At 43.1% G+C, this 24,680-nt stretch overlaps 1 protein-coding gene across 1 annotated transcript in view; it reads right to left on the bottom strand.

Annotated features, from left to right (window-relative positions):
• Positions 1-7,141: 7,141 nt before the first annotated feature.
• LETMD1 (LETM1 domain containing 1) overlaps positions 7,142-24,680 on the bottom strand; it is a 36,240-nt gene continuing 18,701 nt past the window's right edge. Inside the window, exons 6-9 of the mRNA XM_077297806.1 lie at positions 22,126-22,227; positions 18,661-18,813; positions 13,255-13,351; positions 7,142-8,513 (exon numbers count right to left, since the gene is read on the bottom strand). Coding sequence (XP_077153921.1) covers positions 8,440-8,513; positions 13,255-13,351; positions 18,661-18,813; positions 22,126-22,227 — 426 coding nt within the window. The 3' untranslated portion in view covers positions 7,142-8,439. The remainder of the gene's footprint in view (positions 8,514-13,254; positions 13,352-18,660; positions 18,814-22,125; positions 22,228-24,680) is intronic.

Raw genomic sequence — 24,680 nt, 5'->3', positions numbered from 1 at the left:
ACGCGATGTGATCGCGTTGCTCCGAGGGTCTCCTACCTCCCTCCTCGCCGCAGGTCCCGGATCCAAGATGGCCGCGGCATCCGGGTCCTGCAGGGAAGGAGGTGGCTTACAGAGTGCCTGCTCAGAGCAGGCGCTGGTAAGCCTGCAGCCCTGCACAGCAGATCGCAGATCTGACAGAGTGCTGTGCACACTGTCAGATCACCGATCTGTAATGTCCCCCCCGGGACAAAGTAAAAAAGTTTAAAAAAAATTCTCCACGTGTGTAAAAAAAAAATAAATCCTAAATAAATAAAAAAAAAAAGATATTTATTATTCCCATAAATACATTTCTTTAGCTAAATAAAAAAAACAAAACAATAAAAGTACACATATTTAGCATCGCCGCGTCCGTAACGACCCAACCTATAAAACTGCCCCACTAGTTAACCCCTTCAGTAAACACCGTAAGAAAAAAAAAAAAAAAACGAGGCAAAAAACAACGCTTTATTATCATACTGCCGAACAAAAAGTGGAATAACACGCGATAAAAAAAGACTGATATAAATAACCATGGTACCGCTGAAAACGTCATCTTGTCCCGCAAAAAATGAGCCGCCATACAGCATCATCAGCAAAAAAATGAAAAAACGTTATAGTCCTGAGAATAAAGCGATACCAAAATAATTATTTTTTCTATAAAATAGTTATCGTATAAAAGTGCCAAAACATAAAAGAAATGATATAAATGAGATATCGCTGTAATCGTACTGACCCGACGAATAAAACTGCTTTATCAATTTTACCAAACGCGGAACGGTATAAACGCCTCCCCCAAAAGAAATTCATGAATAGCTGGTTTTTGATCACTCTGCCTCACAAAAATCGGAATAAAAAGCGATCAAAAAATGTCACGTGTCAGAAAATGTTACCAATAAAAACGTCAACTCGTCCCGCAAAAAACAAGATCTCACATGACTCTGTGGACTCAAATATGGAAAAATTATAGCTCTCAAAATGTGGTAACGCAAAAAATATTTTTTGCAATGAAAAGCGTCTTTCAGTGTGTGACGGCTGCCAATCATAAAAATCCGCTAAAAAACCCGCTATAAAAGTAAATCAAACCCCCCTTCATCACCCCCTTAGTTAGGGAAAAATAAAAAAATGTATTTATTTCCATTTTCCCGTTAGGGTTAGGGCTAGAGTTAGGACTAGAGTTAGGGCTAGGGTTAGGGCTAGGGTTGGGGCTAGGGTTAGGGTTACGGCTAGTGTTACGGCTAGTGATAGGGCTAGTGATAGGGCTAGTGATAGGGCTAGGGTTATTGCTAGGGTTAGGGCTAGGGTTAGGGTTGGGGCTAGGGTTGGGGCTACAGTTAGGGTTGGGGCTAAAGATAGGGTTAGGGTTTGGATTACATTTACGGTTGGGAATAGGGTTGGGTGTGTCTGGGTTAGAGGAGTGGTTAGGGTTACTGTTGGGATTAGGGTTAGGGGTGTGTTTGGATTAGGGTTTCAGTTATAATTGGGGGGTTTCCACTGGTTAGGCACATCAGGGGCTCTCCAAACGGGACATGGCATCCGATCTGAATTCCAGCCAATTCTGCGTTGAAAAAGGAAAACAGTGCTCCTTCCCTTCCGAGCTCTCCCGTGTGCCCAAACAGGGGTTTACCCCAACATATGGGGTATCAGCGTACTCAGGACAAATTGGACATCATCTTTTGGGGTCCAATTTCTCCTGCTACCCTTGGGAAAATACAAAACTGGGGGCCAAAAAATAAGTTTTGTGGGAAAAAAAGGATTTTTTATTTTCACGGCTCTGCGTTGTAAACTGTAGTGAAACACTTGGGGGTTCAAAGTTCTCACAACACATCTAGATAAGTTCCTTGGGGGGTCTAGTTTCCGATATGGGGTCACTTGTGGGGGGTTTGTACTGTTTGGGTACATCAGGGGCTCTGCAAATGCAACGTGACGCCTGCAGACCAATCCATTTAAGTCTGCATTCCAAATGGCGCTCCTTCCCTTCCGAGCTCTGTCATGCGCCCAAACAGTGGTTCCCCCCCACATATGGGGTATCAGCGTACTCAGGACAAATTGGACAACAACTTTTGGCTTCCAATTTATCCTGATACCCTTGTGAAAATACAAAACTGGGGGCTAAAAAATCATTTTTGTGAAAAAAAAAAAGAATTTTTATTTTCATGGCTCTGCGTTATAAACTGTAGTGAAACACTTGGGGGTTCAAAGCTCTCAAAACACATCTAGATAAGTTCCTTAGGGGGTCTACTTTCCAAAATGGTGTCACTTGTGGGGGTTTTTAATGTTTAGGCACATCAAGGGCTCTCCAAACGCAACATGGCATTCCATCTCAATTCCAGTCAATTTTGCATTGAAAAGTCAAATGGCGCTCCTTTCCTTCCGAGCTCTGCCATGCGCCCAAACAGTGGTTTACCCCCACATATGGGGTATCAGCGTACTCAGGACAAATTGTACAACAAATTTTGGGGTCTATTTTCTCCTGTTACCCTTGGTAAAATAAAACAAATTGGATCTGAAATAAATTTTGTGTGAAAAAAAGTTAAATGTTCATTTTTATTTAAACATTCCAAAAATTCCTGTGAAACACCTGAAGGGTTAATAAACTTCTTGAAAGTGGTTTTGAGTACCTTGAGGGGTGCAGTTTTTAGAATGGTGTCACACTTGGGTATTTTCTATCATATAGACCCCTCAAAATGACTTCAAATGAGATGTGGTCCCTAAAAAAAAATGGTGTTGTAAAAATGAGAAATTGCTGGTCAACTTTTAACCCTTATAACTCCGTCACAAAAAAAAATTTTGGTTCCAAAATTGTGCTGATGTACAGTAGACATGTGGGAAATGTTACTTATTAAGTATTTTGCGTGACATATGTCTGTGATTTAAGGGCAAAATTCAAAGTTGGAAAATTGCGAAATTTTCAAAATTTTCGCCAAATATTCGTTTTTTTTCACAAATAAACGCAAGTTATATCGAAGAAATTTTACCACTCTCATGAAGTACAATATGTCACGAGAAAACAATGTCAGAATCGCCAAGATCCGTTGAAGCGTTCCAGAGTTATAACCTCATAAAGGGACAGTGGTCAGAATTGTAAAAATTGGCCTGGTCATTAACGTGCAAACCACCCTTGGGGGTGAAGGGGTTAATATACACCAGTATCCCCTCCCCCCCTTTCTTCTTTAAAAAAAAAAAAAAAAAACACTAGTCATTGCCAAAAGTGTTGGCACCCTTGAAATTGTTCCAGAAAATGAAGTATTTCTCCCAGAAAAGTATTCAATTACACATATTTTGTTATAGATAAGTTTATTTCCATTGTGTTCTTTGGAACAACACGAAAACAAAGGCAAATTGGACATATCGTATTTTTTGGATTATAAGACGCACTTTTATGATCCCCAAAATTAGGGGGAAAATGGGGGTGCATCTTATAAGAAGAACACTGTTCTTACCGATGATGCGGCCCGGAGCTGGGGGTGTTGTGGTGGTCCTGCGGTGGTCCTGCGGTGGTGGTACAGCGGCGAGCAGTAGCCCTGTGGCGGCATATGGCAGCTGCTATTCTTCTTCCAGGGTCCGGCTTCCAGCTCTTCCTGGCGCAGATGGAGGAAAGCAGAGATCTCCATCTGTGCCTGCCTCTACGCGATGTCTCCAGGAAAATAGCCGCGTATGCGGCGCAGATGGAAATCTCGGGAGATGAGATCTCAGCTCCAAGATCTCCATCTGCGCCGCCTCGGCAGCCATTTTCCAAAAGTCCACCGCATAGTAAACAGTGTGGGGGCTCTGGGCTTTCCAAAAATGTCGGCAGTACCCCCGCACCACCGATCACCCTGCTCCGCTGCGGCCTGCACCACCGAACACCAGCAGCGACCCTGGGACCCCACTTCACCGCAGCCACCACCCCGATAAGGCTACGTTCACATTTGCGGTCGGCGCCGCAGCGTCGCCGCATGCGTCATGCGCCCCTATATTTAACATGGGGGCGCATGGACATGCGTCGCACTTGCGTTTTGCGCCGCATGCATCCCTGCGGCGCCCGCGTCCGGGCGCAGAGGACGCAGCAAGTTGCATTTTTGCTGCGTCCAAAATCAATGAAAAAAAGGACACATGCGGCGCAAAACGCAGCGTTGTGCATGCGTTTTGCAGCGTTTTTGTTTGCGTTGTGCGTTGCGGCGCCGACGCTGCGGCGCACAACGCAAATGTGAACGTAGCCTTAGCAATAAGACGCCTGGATTGTAAGAAGCACCACCATTTTATTAAAAAATGTTTTTCCTTTTTTTCTCCTAAAAATTTGGTTTGTATCTTATAAACCGCAAAATACGGTAATTTCACACACAACCCCAAACCCAAAGATGGGCCAGACAAAATTGTTGGCACTTTACTGAAAATTTTGGAAAACAACTTTGTTTCAAACGTGATACTCATTCAAACTCACCTGCGGTAAGTAACTGGTGTGGGCAATATGAAAATCACACCTGAAACCAGGAAAGAAGAGAAGTTGACTCAATCTTTGCATTGTGTGTCTGCATGTGCCACACTAAGAATAGAGAACAGAAAGAGAAGAGAACTATCTGAGAACCAAAGTTGGTGAAAAATTAACAATCTCAAGGGTACAAGTCCATCTCCAGACATCTTGATGTTCCTTTGTCCACGGTACGCAACATAATCAAGAAGTTTACAACTCATGACATTGTAGCTAATCTCTCTGGACATGGACAGCGGAAAAAAAAAAACTGATGAAAGGTTGAAAAGTAGGATAGTCCGGATCGTGGATAAGCAGTTCCAATCAAGTTCGAAAAAAATTCAAGCTGTCCTGCAGGCTCAGGCTGTATCAGTATCAGTGTCAGTGCAAACTATTCAATCGGAGAATTACGGTAAATGAACGCTATGGCGGGAATCCCAGGTGGACCCCACTGCTGACACAGACATAAAAAAAGTTAGACTGCAGTTTGCCAAATTGTATGCGAGTAAGCCAAAATCCTTCTGGGGAAAAGGTCTTGTGGACAGATGAGACCAACACTGAGCTTTGTGATAAGGCACATAATTCTACTTTTTACCGGAAACAGAATGAGGCATACAAAGAAAAGAACACAGTACCTACAGTCAAATATGGTAGAGGATCAAAGATGTTTTGGGGTTGTTTTGCTACCTCTGGCACTGGGTGCCTTGACTGTGTACATCATGAAATCTGAAGATTACTAAAGGATTTTGGGTCACAATGTAGTGGCCAGTGTCAGAAAGCTGGATTTGTATCTTAGGTCATGGTTCTTCCAGCCCCCAGAAATAGATGGAAACAAAGTGCTGAAGAGTTCGGACATGGCCAGCAATGAATCTGGATCAAAATCCCATTGAACAACTGTGGACAGATCTTGAAATTGCTAATGGGAGAAGGCGTCCTTCAAATATGAGAGGCCTGTAGCAGTTTGCAGAAGAAGACTGGTCCAAAATTCTAGTTGAGATTTATAAGAAGCTTGTTGATGATTATAGGAAGCAATTGATTGCAGTTATTTATTTAAAAAAAATATGCAATCAAATGTTATGCTGAGGGTGCCAACAATTTTATCCGTCCCATTTTTGGGGTTTTGTGCGAAACTATGTTCAATTTGCCTTTTTTTGTATTGTCCCAATACACACAAAGGAAATAAACGTGTATAACAAAATATGTGTAATTGCAATAATTTTCTGGAAGAAATATTTAATTTTCTTGAACAATTTCAAGGGTGCCAACACTTTTGGCCATAACTGTTTCCTTCACGGTGATGGATTCACATACAAAGAGATCACCCACTCCCAGTGACTTGAGGGAACATAAGGGTGCTGTGATTGGTTGTGGAGAATCCCATTACTGGTAAGTAACTCCGTCTTTTCCTATCACCCATGACAGCAGCCACAGAGAAACTTTAAACTTATGATGGAACTACAGCTTGTAGAACCTTTCTCCCAAAGGAAAAATCAGCAGAAGACCCCAAATCCCACCTGTAGAAGGTGCAAGGTGAGGACCACATTGCTGCCCTGTGCATCACAGGGATAGCGGTTAGGATATTTTCCCTTGCGGCTTTATTTTTTAGCTGGCTTTCCAATTGATCCAGGCATACCAGCAAGGACCTGGCTGTACATGTTGCTGAAATGATTGGCTTAAAAGAACCCGCAGAAGACTCCAAAACTTTCTTTAAGAGACAATTCGCATTCCTATTAAAGGGATCTCAGAGCTACAGAAGTGCAGGGGACTACAGCTTCACAAACTCTGAAGGCAGAAAGGATGACATGGTCACTTCACATACCCGATCCTCATCTTCCCCAACATAATCTGTCAGGAGGACCAATACAAATCAAATAATTGTCATATTTATCTGACTGTCATCTAATGCTTATGGGGCCACTAGTCATTGCTTGTATGTCCTATAAAGTAACAATTCTGGAATCTTTTTGTAGAACTCTATGCTGTGATATCCCTCCGTTATTCCTGTAAATCAATGAATTGACAGAACATTGTTTGTAGGGAGATGTCCGGTTGACAATGATCACACGGTGGTGACAGTGCCACACTAAGGAAACATCATTTAAAAATGGAGTTGTAATACGCAGTTGTGAATGTGTTCCAGAAGACATAAGAGGAGTATCAAAACACAATTCTAGGAAAAGTTGCCCAAGCATCATCATTATTTCATGGCTAATACAACTAATAACTAAAAAGAAATATCAGGGACAACGGACTAATTTTCCTTTCAAGGGGACTTAACATGAGATGTTTGTGTGAATATGTATATTGCCTCTTCAGAACTCTATAGCTCCACCTACAAGTCACTAATGACCCTCTAACGAGCCTTGAAATGTGACTTAGGACAAAAGCCAAATCAGAATCTCAGTTTCTGGGTATCTGGGTATTGCCCCTCGTCAGTGCAAAGTATGAGATCTGATTTGGCTATGTGAGAGGCTCTGGACTAAGATACATTTTAATGATCATTTTTGACACATCCCCATAATGCCTGCATTATGGCTTTCACAGATCAAACTTTACAATTCACCACAGAAACTTGAAACACCCCCAGCCCCCCCCCCCCCCCAAAAAAAAAAAAAAAAAAAAAAAAAAAACCACAATCAAATGTTACAATTAAATGAAAAGAAGCTTACAAAATAATAGTATTCGTCTTAAAAGCTCCTTTATCATTTTTATACTTACAGTTCCACTGCATGAACAAAGAAGTAAAATATATACAAGCAAATTGTGAATAGATAAAAACACAAATAAAAAATACAATTTTGTACACAAGTGGTTTGCAGAAAGTGCCTACAGGGAAGAAGCTGCAGGATCTGGAAACTCCCACTGCCTCTGCTGAATGGTCAAAATGGTTCAATACACAGTTGAGTACAAATTAAACAGTACTATATAATACCTCCATCTAATGAACGGTAAAACATACAGACCCATCATACATTTTTTCAGTAGCATACTCTTATAACAGTACATTACCAGCACCTACAAAGCAAATTGGTCCTTTCCTAAAGAGGACGTGTCACCGAACATCTGTTTTAGTAAATAGTTGTATTCCTCATTAAATAACAATTCTATAAAATCTTTTCTTAAAACTGTTGAATTTTGTGCTGTTACTCTGTTATTCCTGAATAATGTGACAACTGGGTGTTACTATTCCCCCTTGTAAAAGGGGTGTGTCCTGAAAGTGTCTGACACTGACCAATCAAATTATGCAGGGACACGCCCACCAACTGCTGACTCCAGCTGATCCTTCCCCCGAGGTCCTGGGCTGCAGTTTTAGCTCTGGCAGTCGTTTCTACACAACCATGTGTCTGAATTAGTTATTAAACTTATGTAATGTTGAACGATTCATACATTTCTAAGAGAACCGGCAGAGGAAAAGAACAGCATAAGAAGATCCAGAATAGTTACTTCATCTGGGAATACAAGTAGCCACTAAAATAACATGTTGCAAGGAATTAAAGGTCCTCTTTAAATGAGTTCTTTAGCAATTAAAAAAAAAACGTGTCTTTTTTAGATTGAAACAGCGCCACTGGTATTCAAGGGTGCTGTCTGGGATTGCAGACATTCACATGAATAATAAAAGCAGATCTTTTTTTTCTTTTTTCCTTATCCTAGATAACCACTATAAATGTACATAAAAAGGCAGGGGTATCTTCAGGGCTACATTCTTCCTTAATGATATGGCCCCAATATGACCACTTTGTTTTTTCCACATTTCTCCAGGATAGGAATTATTTCACACAAAAGACTTTAAAACATACTGGTGCGAAACAAGTCTTCTGAGAAAAGGACGGTTTACATAACCCACTAAGTCCTGAAAGAAAGGGACCTTTCAATAGTGCATGCTTTACAAGTGTTCAGGACACCAAGTCCTCGGGCCCAGAGCTGGTAAGACGAGGCAGAATAGAAGTCGGAGCCTACTGTCTATTACTTCACATTCACTTCTCTACGGACTGGAGGTAGTTGGCAGAGAGTAGGACCATGCTGTGCAATAATAGCGATGCCTCAGACTCTGGAAAAGAAAGTACACAGAAGTAAATACTTAGGATGATAGCAGTATAAAGCCTTGGGTTAAGTGCCCAAGATGAGTTTTTGACACTGTGTATGTTTATTGCAAAAAAAAATACAGTCTAACAGTTTCAGTGTTTTAGATCCAAGTCACGGATCAAACGCAACCATGAAAGTCTATGGGCCCGTGAAAATCTTGGATAGCACATGGATGACATCAAATTGTTTGTCTATCCCTGACTGTTTCTTAGGAGAAGCTTGAAAAACCCCCAATAGTTGCATACGAGAAAACCCGATGGCAAAAATGGAAGTGCTGACTAAACACTGATCAATATCTGGTCCAGAACACTGATAGAAAATGGCCCTAAATGGTTAAAAAATGCCAAAAAGCTTACAGGGAGTGGGTAGGAGGCTCCGCAGATTCACAGAGAGAGACCCACCCAGAGCGACAGCCTCCAACAGTATCGGCATGTCAAGAGCACCCATACAGTTCAGCCTTGCAGTAAAGCGGAGAAACATGGTCTCCCTGCTCTACCAGCCTCTGCTCTGCATACCGGAGGTGATTTTAGGCCTGCGGCCTACAGAACGTCAAAGTCCATGACTCTTACAGTGCCAGCGGACTCACCAATATCGGGGGTTATGTAAATATTTGGTGTTTTTTTACCTTGTCAGTATGATGCACCCACTGTCCCTACTACAAGTACTATGTGGGGATCATACAATGTGTGGGGGCCTTATACAGTGTGGGTCCATCATGATGTGTGTGGGGGGCTATGGGTGGATCATACTGTGGGAGCATCATGCTGTGCGTAATCATGGGAGATCATAAAGTGTGTAGAGCTGTTGGGGACATTATTTTCTATGTTTGGACCTGTGGGAAATCACACTGTGTGAGGTAGATTATAATGTATTGGGGATTTGGGGGGCTATCATATTGCGTGGGGGTCTGTGTGCGACTTTTTTTTTATCCGGCAGCAGCGGATCAGCATTGAGGGGGTATCAGTGGAATAAGAAATTTGTGCAGGTTGGGGATAGATGGGGATAGTGCCTGAAATGCAAGAAGTCAGATGTGCCTTTGTTGTAATCTCTGGCCGGAGAAGTTGTCATGTCGGTCTGATCCAGATGGAAAAGACGGAAAAAGTGAACTCCTCCATCACAAAGAACATCATCTGTAAGTCACTGTCTGTAACTGTACTGTAGTCTCTTACATGTTCTGCAGCACTGATATCTGCCATTATAATATCAGCCTTGATATAGTTATTCGCCAGTAACATCAGGAGGTTCCTCTATACCCACAAGTACAGAACGCCACCATGGTTGTAAACATGTTTACCTTGGTTAGATGACCACTCAGATGTGTCCCCTGAGATGAACCCCTAACTACACCTCTGGATCCAGCAAATTGTTCAGCTGAACACACAGCCTCAATTTGGTTAGAACAATAATCAATATGATCCAGAAAAGTTTACAGTAATCGTTACCTCTGTGATACAACTAAAATGACTGCCATGTCCCATTGGTCACAACACGTATTCAATGTTAAAAAGGTTTTTCCCAGTCATTGTTGACTCTTCATTTAGGCCATGTTCACATGCTCAGTATTTGGTCAGTTTTTTACCTCAGTATTTGTAAGCCAGAATCAAGAGTGGAACAATCAGAGGAAAAGTATAATAGAAACATATGCACCACTTCTGTATTTATCACCCACTCCTGGTTTTAGCTTACAAATACTGAGGTAAAATACTGACCGACTACTGAATGTGTGAACGTGGCCATCACATGTGCATGACATTGCACCAGGCCGGCTAATCAGAAGAAGACCCATGAACGATGGGAGGTAGCAGACAGTTCTAAGGACTCCTGTCCAGCAACCACAGATTACTCACATGGCTACTGTACTCAGTCCTGCGAAATGTTTAACACCAACTCTACTCAACACCATTCACTGTGCAAAATATAAATATTTATGGTCTTGGGTGGTTAAAGGGAACCCATCATGTGAAAAAAAACCCCGTTATTAACCTGCAGATTTGGGGTTAAGAGCGTTCTGAACCTGCCAGTCGCCCGTAATTAGAACCCCGCTGCCAGGAGGAAATTAACTTTATTCCTACCGGTAGTATTCAGGGTTCAGTCACGGGGGCGGCACTGGTGCGGTTTTAGTCACCGATCTGTTTATAGAGAGCGGCAGCTGTAACCTCATCCCCCGCACTGACTGACAGCAGCTCAGCATTAGGGCCAGTTGTCAGTCAGTGCCAGGACATGGTTACAGCTGCTGCACTCTACACACTGAGCGGAGACTAAAACCGCGCCGGTGCCACCCCCGTGACTGAACCCTGAATACTACCAGTAGGAATGAAGATGCAGCTGCTACCATTCGCTTCCAAACTCCTGGAGCAGCACGTCCTTGCTGAACTTTCCTCCCACCTCTCATCTAACTCGTTGTTCGACAATCTACAATCTGGTTTCCGCCCCCATCACTCAACTGAGACTGCCCTGACCAAAATCACTAACGACCTACTTACCGCCAAAGCTACTGGACAATACTCTGTACTCCTCCTTCTAGACCTGTCCTCTGCTTTCGACACAGTTGACCACTGCCTCCTACTACAGATCCTCTCCTCCTTTGGCATCAAAGACCTCGCCCTATCCTGGATCGCCTCGTACCTTTCCAACCGCACATTCAGCGTCTCCCAGTCCCACACTACCTCCTCATCCCACCCTCTCTCTGTTGGAGTCCACCAAGGCTCTGTTCTAGGACCCCTACTCTTCTCAATCTATACACTTGGCTTGGGACAACTCAAAGTCCCATGGATTCCAGTACCACCTCTATGCTGATGACACTCAGATCTACCTCTCAGGGATTCTGGACAGCAGAGCGGTGACGTCTGGGCCAGAGTGCCTATCAGCCATATCCTCCTCCTTCTCCTCTCGCTTCCTCAAACTCAATGTGGACAAATCTGAACTCATCATCTTTCCTCCATCCCACAGATCTTCCTTACCTGACCTATCTATCGCAATCAATGACATAATGCTTTCCCCCGTACCAGAAGTCAGCTGCCTCGGAGTAACCTTCGACTCTGCCCTGTCCTTCAAACCGCACATCCAAGCTCTTTCCACCTCCTGTCGCCTACAGCTCAAAAATATCTCCAGAATCCGTCCTTTTCCTCAACCTTCAATCTACTAAAATGCTTGTGCATGCCCTCATCATCTCACGCCTTGACTACTGCAACATCCTTTTCTGCGGCCTCCCTGCTAACACCCTTGCACCTCTCCAGTCCATCCTTAACTCTGCTGCCCGACTAATCCATCTCTCTCCTCGCTACTCCTCCGCTTCCCCCCTCTGCAAATCTCTTCACTGGCTCCCATTCCTTCAGCGTATCCAGTTCAAATTACTAATACTGACCTACAAAGCCATCCATAACCTGTCTCCTCCATATATCTCTGAACTAATCTCCCGATATCTTCCCTCACGTAATCTCCGGTCCTCCCAAGACCTCCTTCTCTCCTCCACACTTATTCGCTCCTCATCCAATCGCCTCCAAGACTTCTCCCGAATATCCCCCATCCTCTGGAATTCTCTGCCCCAACACGTCCGACTATCAACCACATTCAGATCCTTCAGACGGAACCTGAAAACTCATCTCTTCAGGAAAGCCTACAGCCTGCACTGACCCCGCTGCCTCCTCATCACTACCGAAGCTACCGCCTCACCAACACCGGAGCTCCTGCAACCCCCAACCTACTGTCTCCTTCCCCATAATCCTGCAGAATGTAAAGGTACCTTCACACGAAACGACTTTACAACGAGAACGACAACGATCCGTGACGTTGCAGCGTCCTGGATAGCGATATCGTTGTGTTTGACACGCAGCAGCGATCTGGATCCTGCTGTGATATCGCTGGTCGGAGCTAGAAGTCCAGAACTTTATTTGGTCGTCAGATCGGCGTGTATCGTCGTGTTTGACAGCAAAAGCAACGATGCCAGCAATGTTAAACATGGAGCTAACGACCTGTGAGAACGATAAGTGCGTCACCGCTACGTCACAGGATCGCTCCTGCGTCGTTCTGGAGCTGCTGTGTTTGACATCTCTACAGCGATGTAAACAGCGACGCTGCAGCGATCAGATCGTTGTCGTTCTCGTTGTAGAGTCGTTTCGTGTGAAGGTACCTTTAGCCCGCAAGGGCAGGGTCCTCGCCCCTCTGTATCAGTCTGTCATTGTTAGTTTGTTTACTGTAAGTGATATCTGTAACTTGTATGTAACCCCTTCTCATGCACAGCACCATGGAATCAATGGTGCTATATAAATAAATAATAATAAATAAATAATAAATAATATTTTGCTGTGCTCATGCCCGTCACCAGGGAACTCCGCCATTGTGCTATGCTCATGGCCGTCACCAGAGCACACCGCTATTTTGCTGTGCTCATGCCTGTCACCAGGGAACTCCGCCATTGTACTGTGCTCATGCCCGTCACCAGAGCACTCCGCCATTGTGCTGTGCTCATGCCTGTCACCAGGGAACTCCGCCATTGTACTGTGCTCATGCCCGTCACCAGAGCACTCCGCCATCGATAGATTACAGAGGTCACTGGACAAAGATGCTGAAGGAAATCTTTTTTGCCTCATATTACCCGAATTGCTCCAGCTTGTAAAGGTAACTTTCTAGTATACACGGTAATTCTACCAAAGTTATACATTCACTTAAAAATCCCCCAAAATGGTTAGATGGTTAACAGGTTTTACCTTTCAATTTTTCTGATAGCTGTATCCAGCAATTTAACCATTTTCTACAGTCTTCTGTACTGAGGTGAGTGGAATTTAGCCCTCTGATATAACAAGCCTGAAAAGCAAAGAAATCAATTAACGAGGGCTCAATCTGAGAGCCGATTGGCACGCGACTCTTTTACCCCGGCCAATGCAAACTGTATGCTGACAGACTTCTGCATAAATGATCGTTTATTCCCATACAGTTTGCATATTGCGAGCAGCGCATCTCATGGGCTACACAGTGCGATGTGCTACCATCAATGAGTATTTCTTATATTACATAAGGCGCTCAATTTGCCAATCTACCGTATTTTCCGGCGCATAAGACGACTTTTTAACCCCTAAAAATTGTCCCAAAAGTCGGGGGTCGTCTTATACGCCAGGTACGGCATGTGCAGGGAGCGATCCTGGATGTTCCCAGGGTCTGAAGGAGAGGAAACTCTCCTTCAGGCCCTGGGATCCATATTCATGTATAAAATAAAGAATAAAAATAAAAAATATGTATATACTCACCCCTCCGAGAAGCCTGGCTGTCACCGCTGCAAGCGTCTGCCTCCGTTCCTAAGAATTGCAGAGCGTGAAGGACCTTCGATGACGTCACGGTCAGGTGACCGGTCACGGACCAATCACAGGACTGCGACGTCATCGAGGGTCCTTCATGCTCTGCCATTCTTAGGAATGGAGGCAGACGCTTGCAGCAGTGACAGCCAGGCTTCTCGGAGGGGTGAGTATATACATATTTTTTATTTTTATTCTTTATTTTTAACATGAATATGGATCCCAGGGCCTGAAGGAGAGTCTCCTCTCCTTCAGACCCTGGGAACCACACGCCGTATAAGATGACTGGGCGTATAAGATGACCCCCCGTCTCATACAGCGGGCATATCCCAAATTCCATATTTTATATGGAAAAGTTGGGGGTCGTCTTATACACCAGAAAATACGGTATATATATACACATATATATATATATATATATATATATATATATATATATATATATATATATATATATATATATATATATATATACATACACACACATATATATATATATATATATATATATATATATACACATACACATACATATATATATATATATATATATATATATATATATATATATATATATATATATACACATACATACATATATATATATATATATAGCATCGTGATGGCTCGCTAATCCCACCCCCTGCAGAGTAGCTCCGCCTCCCACACATCACCACACATAATCCCACCCCCCACCCCATTATTACACAAAATCCCGCCCCCACCACATTACCACACACAATCCCGCCCCCCCACCACATTACCACACACAATCCCCCCACATTACCACACATAATCCCGCCCCCACATTACCACACACAATCCCGCCCCCCCACCACATTACCACACATAATCCCGCCCCCCACATTACCACACATAATCCCGCCCCCCACATTACCACACACAATCCACCCACATTACCACACATAATCCCGCCCCCACCACATTACCACACAATCCCGCCCCCCCACCACATTAACACACATATTCCCGCCCCCCATTACCACACATAATCCCGCCCCCACCACATTACCACACATAATCCCGCCCCCCACCACATTACCACACATAATCCCGCCCCCCACCACATTACCACACACAATCCCGCCCCCCCACCATATTACCACACGACGCTCCGTCCCCCCACATTACCATACGAGTCTCCGTCCTCACACATTACCACACGACGCTCCGTCCCCACACATTACCATACGAGGCTCCGTCCTCACACATTCCCACACGAGGCTCCGTCCCCTCACATTACCACACACAATCCCGCACCCCCACCATATTACCACACGACGCTCCGTCCCCCCACATTACCATACGAGGCTCCGTCCTCACACATTACCACACGACGCTCCGTCCCCACACATTACCATACGAGGCTGCGTCCCCACACATTACCACATGAGGCTGCGTCCCCTCACATTACCACACACAATCCCGCCCCCCCACCAAATTACCACACGACGCTCCGTCCCCACACATTACCACATGAGGCTGCGTCCCCACACATTACCACATGAGGCTGCGTCCCCACACATTACCACACGAGGCTGCGTCCTCACACATTACCACACAAATCCAGTTTGCTTTTGATTTTACACTGAGAATAAAATGTACTAGTATTATGATGATTTTTAATTATTATTGTTATTAACTTCATTTTATGTTAATTTACCACCTGTGTAAACGTTATTGAATGTTGTCATTATTTACTTTAGTTTAATCACTAGCAGCGTTAATTAGATAGCAAAGAGCATGCCGAGCGTTAGCTGGCTGGAAACAGCTAGTTATAGATAAAAGGGTATTTAGGTGAAAAGGATCCGCCACCGAACTTCTGTTTGTCTGTCTGAGTCATACATGCTAAGACTAAATACATAAAACTATGGCAAGCTACATGAGTGTTGGGGAAATGAAAATGACGTCTTCTGCTATGTGGTGGTTTCTGTAATTCTCATTCATATAAGAAAGGAAGACGCCATGCATGCACAGCCTGCTCGGCCATTGCAAAAATGGGACCACAGCTGACCATTGCTGGAGTTGGTGAGACCCAGGGATGGATACCCCACTGATTACTTACAGCATATCTATATATAACACTGCAATGAAGAAATGCCTTTAAAGCCGACCATACACAAGAGAAAAGTCATCAATCCCGATATGTTTGGCAAATTATGTCGTGAGTATGGGGCCTATCAAATGTCCCGATAGAAGATCTAGAGGGGGGAATATTGGTAGAAATGCCTGACAATTCTGCAATGTAGTAATACAAAATAATAAGGATGAATTTTTTGACTTTTAATGTAGTAAAGGCTTACCATTGGGGTTTTTCCTCTTTACACGCCCCATACTCTTGTGAAACTGACCATACCGGTAGGCAATCTTACATATCACTTTCCCACTATAGGGAATTTGTCCCTTATTGACCATATAATAGCAATTATATCTGTTTTCCACCATAGAGACGTGCCTCACTAAAATCCCCAGGATTCCCATGAATCCCTGACACTCCTGTATAGTTTGGTATGTTTCTTCTTCTTTCCTCCTTTAACTGATATAATGAGATATAAAGTTGAGCATTGTATTTCGGACCTCTATATGTTGGTACTATTACATTTATCTGACCCGGACCAATATTACCCATCTCTGTACATACTTTATTTTTGTTGTTCTCATTATGAATTTAATAATGATTTTTTTTTTCTGTTCTGTAGTAATTGATAAAGGACAAATGCAGCCGAAACGTTTTGCCTTGACTACATTAAAAGTAAAAAAATTCATCCTTAAGTTGAGTGCCTAGTTTATTTTGTATTACTTCATGGTGTGGGATCCTACTACGGCACTTTCCTTAGTAGTGCAGATGCTTCTCTATTAATTCTGTAATGTAAACTCGGCCAATCTACATTTTTTTTTTTTTTTTTTTTTTTAAGGTGGAATAGGCAGAAATAGCAATTTGCCAACATTGATTTCATGTGTACAGCTCGATCCAAAGATCATGCGAGAACATCAAATATATGCCGCATACTGTTCGAGCCTTCACAATATACGATGCTCAGTTTTGGTTGAACTTAGGGGTCAAGACACTGGCACAGGTAAATATCCAGGGTCTTCTTGTTTCTTTTGACCAATGTCAACAGCCCTATCAAGCCCTCAGAAATGCTTTTTTTAGGTAACCAACTAAGGCATGTCCTAAATACCCAGTTCCCAGAAATGTGTGGAAATTCTCTCAGCCTCAAACCCCGATTGGGATATAAAAAAAAATCTAGGGACCAAAAGGGGTTGGTCTCCTTTTTATACACCAAGTTACTAAGCAGGAGATGCTCCTCATCATCATTCATGGTTGAGGGCAAAGGGAAGACAGTAATAACCTATCAGAGGATTGGAGCGAGGCCTTGACATCCCCACAGTAGGTTTCACAGGCAATTATATATATATATATATATATAGTCCATCAATGCTACCTGACTCCTAGCAGGTTATATAAAATGGTAGATCCACCATCGCAGATTGCCATAAGTGTGGGGAAGAGGCGGCAGATTTTATACACCTGATGTGGTACTGCGCTCTTATTGCAGACTTCTAGAAAGAGGTCATGGCTATCCTCATCGCGATAATCCAACCCCTGTACCAATCTGCTTTAAGGTGTATTCATTAGGAATCCTTGATGAGGAGACCTGGTTCATTATCCTCGCTCTCTCCTCAGGGAAACATTGTTTTTGGCTTGGAAGGCTATCGCCATGAGATGAATAGATAGAAGACCCCCACAAAGTTCATGCTGGGTCATTATGGTAAATACTGCTGCTTCCTATGAGAGGGTGGTATATAAAAATAGATACTGTCCTGAAAAATGTAATAAGGTATGGAAGCCTTGGTTTGATTCTTTTTTGACTTCCATTAATCCCCAGGTGATGAGGAATATTCTGTTGTGATAAAACGTGATATTTGGTGCCTGACATGTGTGTCATGGAGTATTTAATGAGCAATGAGAAATAATGTTTGTTCTATAATGTAACCTTGTTATGTTGGATAATATTCAATAAAAAGAGATAAAAAGAACCAAAAACACATATGCCCCATTATCACTGACCAACACAAATTTTGCTGCCTCAAATGTTAGACCTGTTTCTGGGAATATTTGAGTCATAAAATGGCATGAATTTTCCCCTATTAGATCTAGTTTTTAAAAAAACAAACATATACCACTTTTCATTCTGCTCCTCCAAAAAAAAAAAAAAACCCTGGATATTTTAATTAAAAATAAAAAAAAAGAGGAGGGAAACAAAACAAAATTGAAAGTAGACCCGTATGATAACTCTCAGATAGGTGGGTGGGTTACAATTAAGCTCTACATTTTTATGCCAGTATACATTATAGAAAAGGAAGGTCGTCATAGCTGCAAAACAAAAGATACACAAAAAATGTGGGTGATTAAAATACATAGATTTCCCATGTTACTTATTATGACCTCCCAATTCTGCAGAACAGATCTTCTAAAGAACAGACTAAAATTTTAGACAATTCAACCACATGTAAGAAACTAGAGCTAGTGCGGTCCATTCTATGCAATGACATTTTCTGAATCAGCGCCACAAATAACCCCAGGAATGGGCCGTAAAACCAAGAAAAGTAAAAAAGGTTATTTTGGTTGGGTTGTGCTATGAGATGGGAAATTCAGGCATTTCTGTCCATCCCCCATTGTAAAGAAAAAAATTATAGAATTTTTTTTCTGCGTCAGTGATCTCTTCCAGTCCCAACACTTCCAGAGGGAATTTAATGAACTATAAAATAAGAATTGATATCTGTTATTTCACATCTCACCTTCTTAATTTCCTCGTCGCTGAGTTCTCGCACTCCACATTGGAGCAGGGCACTGTCCAGGTGATGAATTTCAAAAATGTGCGACCTGAGCCGACGCTGAAGGAAAAACGCTGGAAGGTGCGGGGTCAGGAACATGAGACGGCTCAAAGCTCTCTGCACAGACAAAGGACTGTATTAGAGAACGGCACAGGACACTACTTCTCAGGACTCTACCAGAGCCCCCTAACAATGCAGGTTTTGTGGCCCCTTAGGAAAACCGCCTGATGTGCTACACTGAGCGAAACAGAGGCCGCAGTATAGTAGAGCAAGACAATGGCGAGATCTCAGGAAATATACGAGAGACGATTATAACCCTAATATGTCTATGGGCCCCATTGTACCCATTTTTGCCTCCAATTTTATATGGAAGTCATTTTTCTCTATATCAAACAAAATAAAATACTGTATGTCATTTTTCTGCCAGATGCTGTCCTACAGAGATATTCTGACCTTGAAGCATTGTTTGGGAAGATTACTCCTGTAATACAAGGTTGAAAGGAGACACCATACGGCAGCACATGTAGATCTGAAAAATAGAAACTCAGGGGCTCCATGTGCTGCCATCCAGTCTCCATCTACAGGGCTTTTCCGAGGCCTGACCGGCACAATAAAGGAACGGTGACAACTGAAGAAGCAGAAGGATAGAAGGAAATCTTACTAATAGTGATGAGCGAACGTGCTTGGATACGGTGTTATGAGAGCATGCTCATGTGTTATCTGAGGGACTTCAGTGAGCTCCAAACACATTTTCATGGAAACACGACAGTGAAGGTGATCAATGAGTGGAACAGGCTGCCACGAGAGGTGGTGAGATCTCCCTCAATGGAAGTCTTCAAACAGAGGCTGGACAGACATCTGTCTGAGATGGTTTAGTGAATTCTGCATTGAGCAAGGGGTTGGACACGATGACCCAGGAGGTCCCTTCCAACTCGAGGCATTCTATGATTCTATGATGTTCGAGTTCCCAAGGCTGGATGTCAAACACATTTTTTGCACATGCCAAAAATACTCTGTTAGACCCCAAGGATGCTCGGATAATACCTTATCTGTGCGCGATCGCTTATCACTAGATAATAACATTGGAGAATTCCTAATATGCTTATAGTAAAAAAAAAAAAAGCTGTTTCTGGGGAAAAAAAGTTAAAGCAGTAATGGGCTTCATGGGGGCTGTACAAGAGGTGACAACATGACCGCACCACGAAAGGTGCAGCACCGCTTCTGGATAAAATGTAGCCACATTTTTCTAATTCTGGACCCCTGGTTACATGCATAGCTCTTTTAGTATGGATATGACCAAAAAGAGTAGTGAGGCGCCATAAAGGTTTTTACATAGAGCCATAAGCTATATGGGCATCTAAATAGAGCTATATGGGAAAATTATTTTCCTTACTCATGTGTCAATATTTGTTAAATAAAAAAAATTTGATTTTTTACTTGGCATATGCTTCAGTTTATTAGTTTATTTGTAGGTAGTCTTTTAGAATGGAGTCTCTGCAGTTTTTGATGTTTAAGTCCTTCCTTTATATTTCCCATTCCTTTTGAATCCACCTCTGACTTTAGTGGAAAAAAAACTGCACAAAAAACTGCAGTTGTGTTAAGAAAAACAATGCTGCATGTGAAATGACCCAAAGGGTATGTTCACACAGATTTTTTGAGGATCCTTTTTGGAGCACACCAGCTGCAAAATCCTCCTCAAAAACTCTTGCAAGACTCTTCAATTTTTTTAATTTTTTTATGGCAAATCCACTTTGCTGTTAGTATGAAGAGTCATCTGCGCTTTCCCCCCTTGAACTCCTTGGGGTAGAGTGGGGGAAAGGAAGGTGCATGTCACTTTTTTTTTTTTTTTTTAAAAAGGTGGAATCCAAAGAAAACCTCTCCAAACTAGGCAGCAGCCAATCAAAAGGCTGCAAAAAAAAAAAAAACTCTTTCAAAACCAGCCCCCCAAAAAGGAGTGTTTCCTGAAGCAGCTACTGCTTCAAAATGCCTAGATTATTAAAAAAAAAACAAAAAAAACCAACTTACTGCTAACATAATTTTATGCTTCATGCACACCCAGTCTATTGGCTGAATTTTGGAGAGGAAACTGAGCACAAACTTCAAGTGCCTTAGGATGTTTTTGAGGAGGTTTTGTAGAGAGTTGGCGCAGTTTCCACTGTAAAAACTTAAAAAAAAAAAAAAAACCTAAGTGTGTACATACCCTTAGGCTCTATGGATGCAATTTTTGCAGGTTTCATTTGCGCAATAAAAGACGACAAATTTAATACATTGTTTCATAGATTTTTTTTTGATGATCTTTGTTTAAAACGTACAGATCTATTTTCAGAGGCTTTTTTAATTATAAAAATTGGGAAATTGCATAAAAAACCTCAGCTAATAGAAGAGGCTCAGGCGTCACTAACCGCGGCTAGGCACACACTGCTCTTGATGGGCCGCTGCAGGGTAAATGTGGCGCTATCATTAGGCCATTCATGTAAATGGATGTAAGCCTAATACAATGCATGGAGACAGGGGTCTTATTACAGCCACATTTCTGGGCACCTCTGTGTGACAATACTATGGCTACAGGACTATGTCACATCCCATGGATCTAGCGTTAGCCAAGAACCCTAGAATTAAGATATAACATTTTATATAACATTCATTTGACTGAGCGATAAATGTGCTTGTGTGGGAAACTAATGTTATGCAGATTATAGATGTCACGCTGATTATAATATAATATATAAGCACAACGGCACAAATGTACTTCCAAATTAATCAAACGTGATTTATTAGTGCAGCAAAGGATATCTGTACATGAAACAGGACAACGTTTTGGTCAGAATGACATCTATCAGGGCTGTTGTAAAGGAGCCGATATGGGAACGCTGCAGGGGGCCTCTTCTACCACGTAGCACAGAATTTGGTTTTGACCATTCTGTGCCTAACATATCACTCCTATTGACGTCATGCTGATTGGCAGCCAACTTCCTGCATTTAGGCAGTGGAGAGCCGGCTGTCAATCAGCATGACATCAGCAGTCATGCTCTGTCAACAGTGCAGAGCGGAAAACAAGCCGCTGCTCTGTCAATGTGACGCCATCAGAAGCCGCTGCTCTGTCAATGTGACGCCATCAGAAGCCGCTGCTCTGTCAATGTGACGCCATCAGAAGCAGCTGAATAGCCGGTAGATGCAGTCTATGACTGCCTTGTGCCGGCAGAGATCGGCGCCGGGCACAGCAGTCAGGTAGTTGGCTAGTTAGTAACTACTTGCCTGTTAGTTCCTAGGCCCATATTAAAAAAAATAAAATAAATAAAGCAGTCCTTGATAAGCCCTTTAAATTTACGTCACCCCTCTGGAGAAAACCTTTATATATACATTATGTAATGTAATAATTTGGGGTTTAGATAAGGAAAAAAAAAAAACCTTCTACACTATTTTTCTTACCATTTGCTGGACATGAAGACTTTTGAGGCACAAAGGTGGACCTGAAAAAGCTGCTCTGACCTCCTGAATATCTGTGACCTTTGGGTGAATTCCTTGCTGTACCTAGAATTTAAAAAAAAAATAAAAAAAATGAGCTATGGGCAGGAGAAAACAACATGTACAAGCCAAAAATAACAATAAAGCCACTTTCACACGGAAGTTTTCAGGTCTGTGTCTTGTATCAGGACCTGTGAGGCAAAACCAAAAATAGAACATACAGGGAGAATGGTCAGAACACAGATTGCCAATTTTCTTTTTTTTTTTGCATTTTAGGGTTACAAATTGAAAAATTCGCTTAATTCTATATTCGGATTACGTTCGCTGGCGAATATGGTTTTTGCAATATTCGCCAAACACAGCCGAACGCCATTGGAGTCAATCGGAGTAGAAATGAGCAAACATGTTTGGAAACAATCGTCAAACATAAATTCAGCACAAATAGGTTATCGATATGGCGGATTTGGTGATTGACTGTGTTCGGAAACACTCAACTCTAGTTACAAATTCTGATATAAAAACACAAGTCTAGGGGGCGTGGCCTGGCTATGGAGGAGTGAGGACACACTTCACCTCAGCTCTCTTCTCCGGGCCGAGAATCAGCCGATTGTGAACTCCCAGGGGCGTTTTGCTTAGAACATGAGCTGTAGGAGAAAGGGGAGATCAGCCTACAGCAGATCCAAGAGCCTCTCATCCAGCAACAGAGGCATACAGAACTTTCTTCTGGGAACCCCGGCCAGTAAGGGTTGCAAAAACATGGCCGCCGCCCCCTCCAGCTATGCAGCTGCCTTGGGGCTACAGGAGAGCGAGGTGAGAGCCAGAGAAGGAGAGCGTGATCTTGTACAGACTCCAGCTCCCATACCATCACTCAGTGCTGCAAGAGTTCAAACGAGGTCGTCTAAGCAGCCTGTGAGCACAGCACAGGGGGATGGGCTGCTGTCTCCCTTCACCATGAATGATGACCAGGACTGGTACAGCACAGACATGGACGCACAAGGTACACTGATGGCAGCTGGTCATTCTAGCCAGACTCAGACATGGCATGCAGAATCTGGGTGGGGGTTAACCCTTGATGAGACCCAGAGGCAGAAAGGGTGTTCTGAGGAACTGCCTCCCCCCTCACTTTCACCAGGGTGCACTACAATCCCCAGCGGTGCAGCAGGAGCTAATTCCCCTTTGGAGGAGACTGCTGCTTCTCCTGCTCATCCCTGGGGAAGGGACACACATTCCTCTGCCATACAAGCCTCAGGAGTTGTAGCAGAGCTGACTCAGCTACGAACCAGGCTAACAGCTATTCCTACAAGAGAGGACATGGAGACATACATAACACGGCTGGAGCAGGCTTGCAGGTCAGAATTGAATACTCTGCGCACTGAAGTTAAACAAGTAGATACTCAGGTCCAGGACCATACTAACAGAATCCAAGATATTGAAAGGAACATGCTTTCTCATCAGAAGTCACTAGACATATACTCCAGCCAGCTTCACTACCTGATAGAAGCCCAGAATGATGCAGAAAACAGGGGAAGGCGCAATAATCTGAGGATACGGGGTCTACCTGAGTCAGTAGAATCTAAAGATCTTTCTCACACATTGCAATGCATTTTCAACAGAATTCTGGGTGAGCCTCCTGAGAAGGAGATTGAATTGGACAGAGCTCATAGAGCACTTGGCCCCAGAGCATCTGACCCAGACCGTCCACGGGACGTGATATGCCGCATTCATCACTATGTACAAAAAGAAGCCATCCTGCAGAGGCTCAGAGATGGATCCTTTGCTCTATTCCAAGGATCAAAGATTCTAATCCTACCGGACCTGTCCCGCCTTACTTTGCAAAGAAGAAGAGCATTGAGACCTCTCTTGGATTTGCTTTGAGATCATAACTTGCCGTATAGCTGGGGGTTTCCATTCCGTTTGCAGGTCCGTCATGCGGGCCGCATGCATATCCTCAGGTCCCCATCGGACATTGCATCATTTACATCAACCTTGAACCTCCCTCGGATTGAAATTATGGACTGGCCTACTATTCCAGTGGAGGCCTTTGGCGGGTTAAACCAACGCTGGGGCAGGAGGGGGCGGGAATCTTTCCCTCCTCCTTGAGATCTGTGGTCTGGGGTTGATTTCCTTTCAAAATTAATGCACTATTCTGATATGCAATAATATGTGTCCATGTTTTGCTTTCAGATACTGATTGTGGAATGTTGCTCCAGTTATCTTTATTTGTAACCAGCATCAGGTTATTAAGGTTTTCTTTACCCTGGGACTTGTTGACCTTCTCCCCCTTCCCTAGACATAGATAACAGGTTAATAATAGTCTTGGGCGAGGGAGGGTCCTGGGGCTTATATTCTGATTATTTGACTATACTCTGTTCTCCTTGGTTTTTACACGGGGGGGCGGTGGCATTTAGGGGGCAGTTTTAGCTCTGGTGTCGTCTCGGCCTGGTGAGGGGAGCCCCTCTATGGAAAGCATAGTCCCCACCGGGAATTCACGTCACATTGTTGGACGTTAAACAATTTTC

This window comes from Ranitomeya variabilis, chromosome 3 (genome assembly GCF_051348905.1).
Source record: "Ranitomeya variabilis isolate aRanVar5 chromosome 3, aRanVar5.hap1, whole genome shotgun sequence".
In the NCBI taxonomy this organism is placed as follows: domain Eukaryota; kingdom Metazoa; phylum Chordata; class Amphibia; order Anura; family Dendrobatidae; genus Ranitomeya; species Ranitomeya variabilis.
The sequence above is the reverse complement of the archived record's forward strand: the minus strand, read 5'-3'. Positions and strand labels throughout refer to the sequence as shown.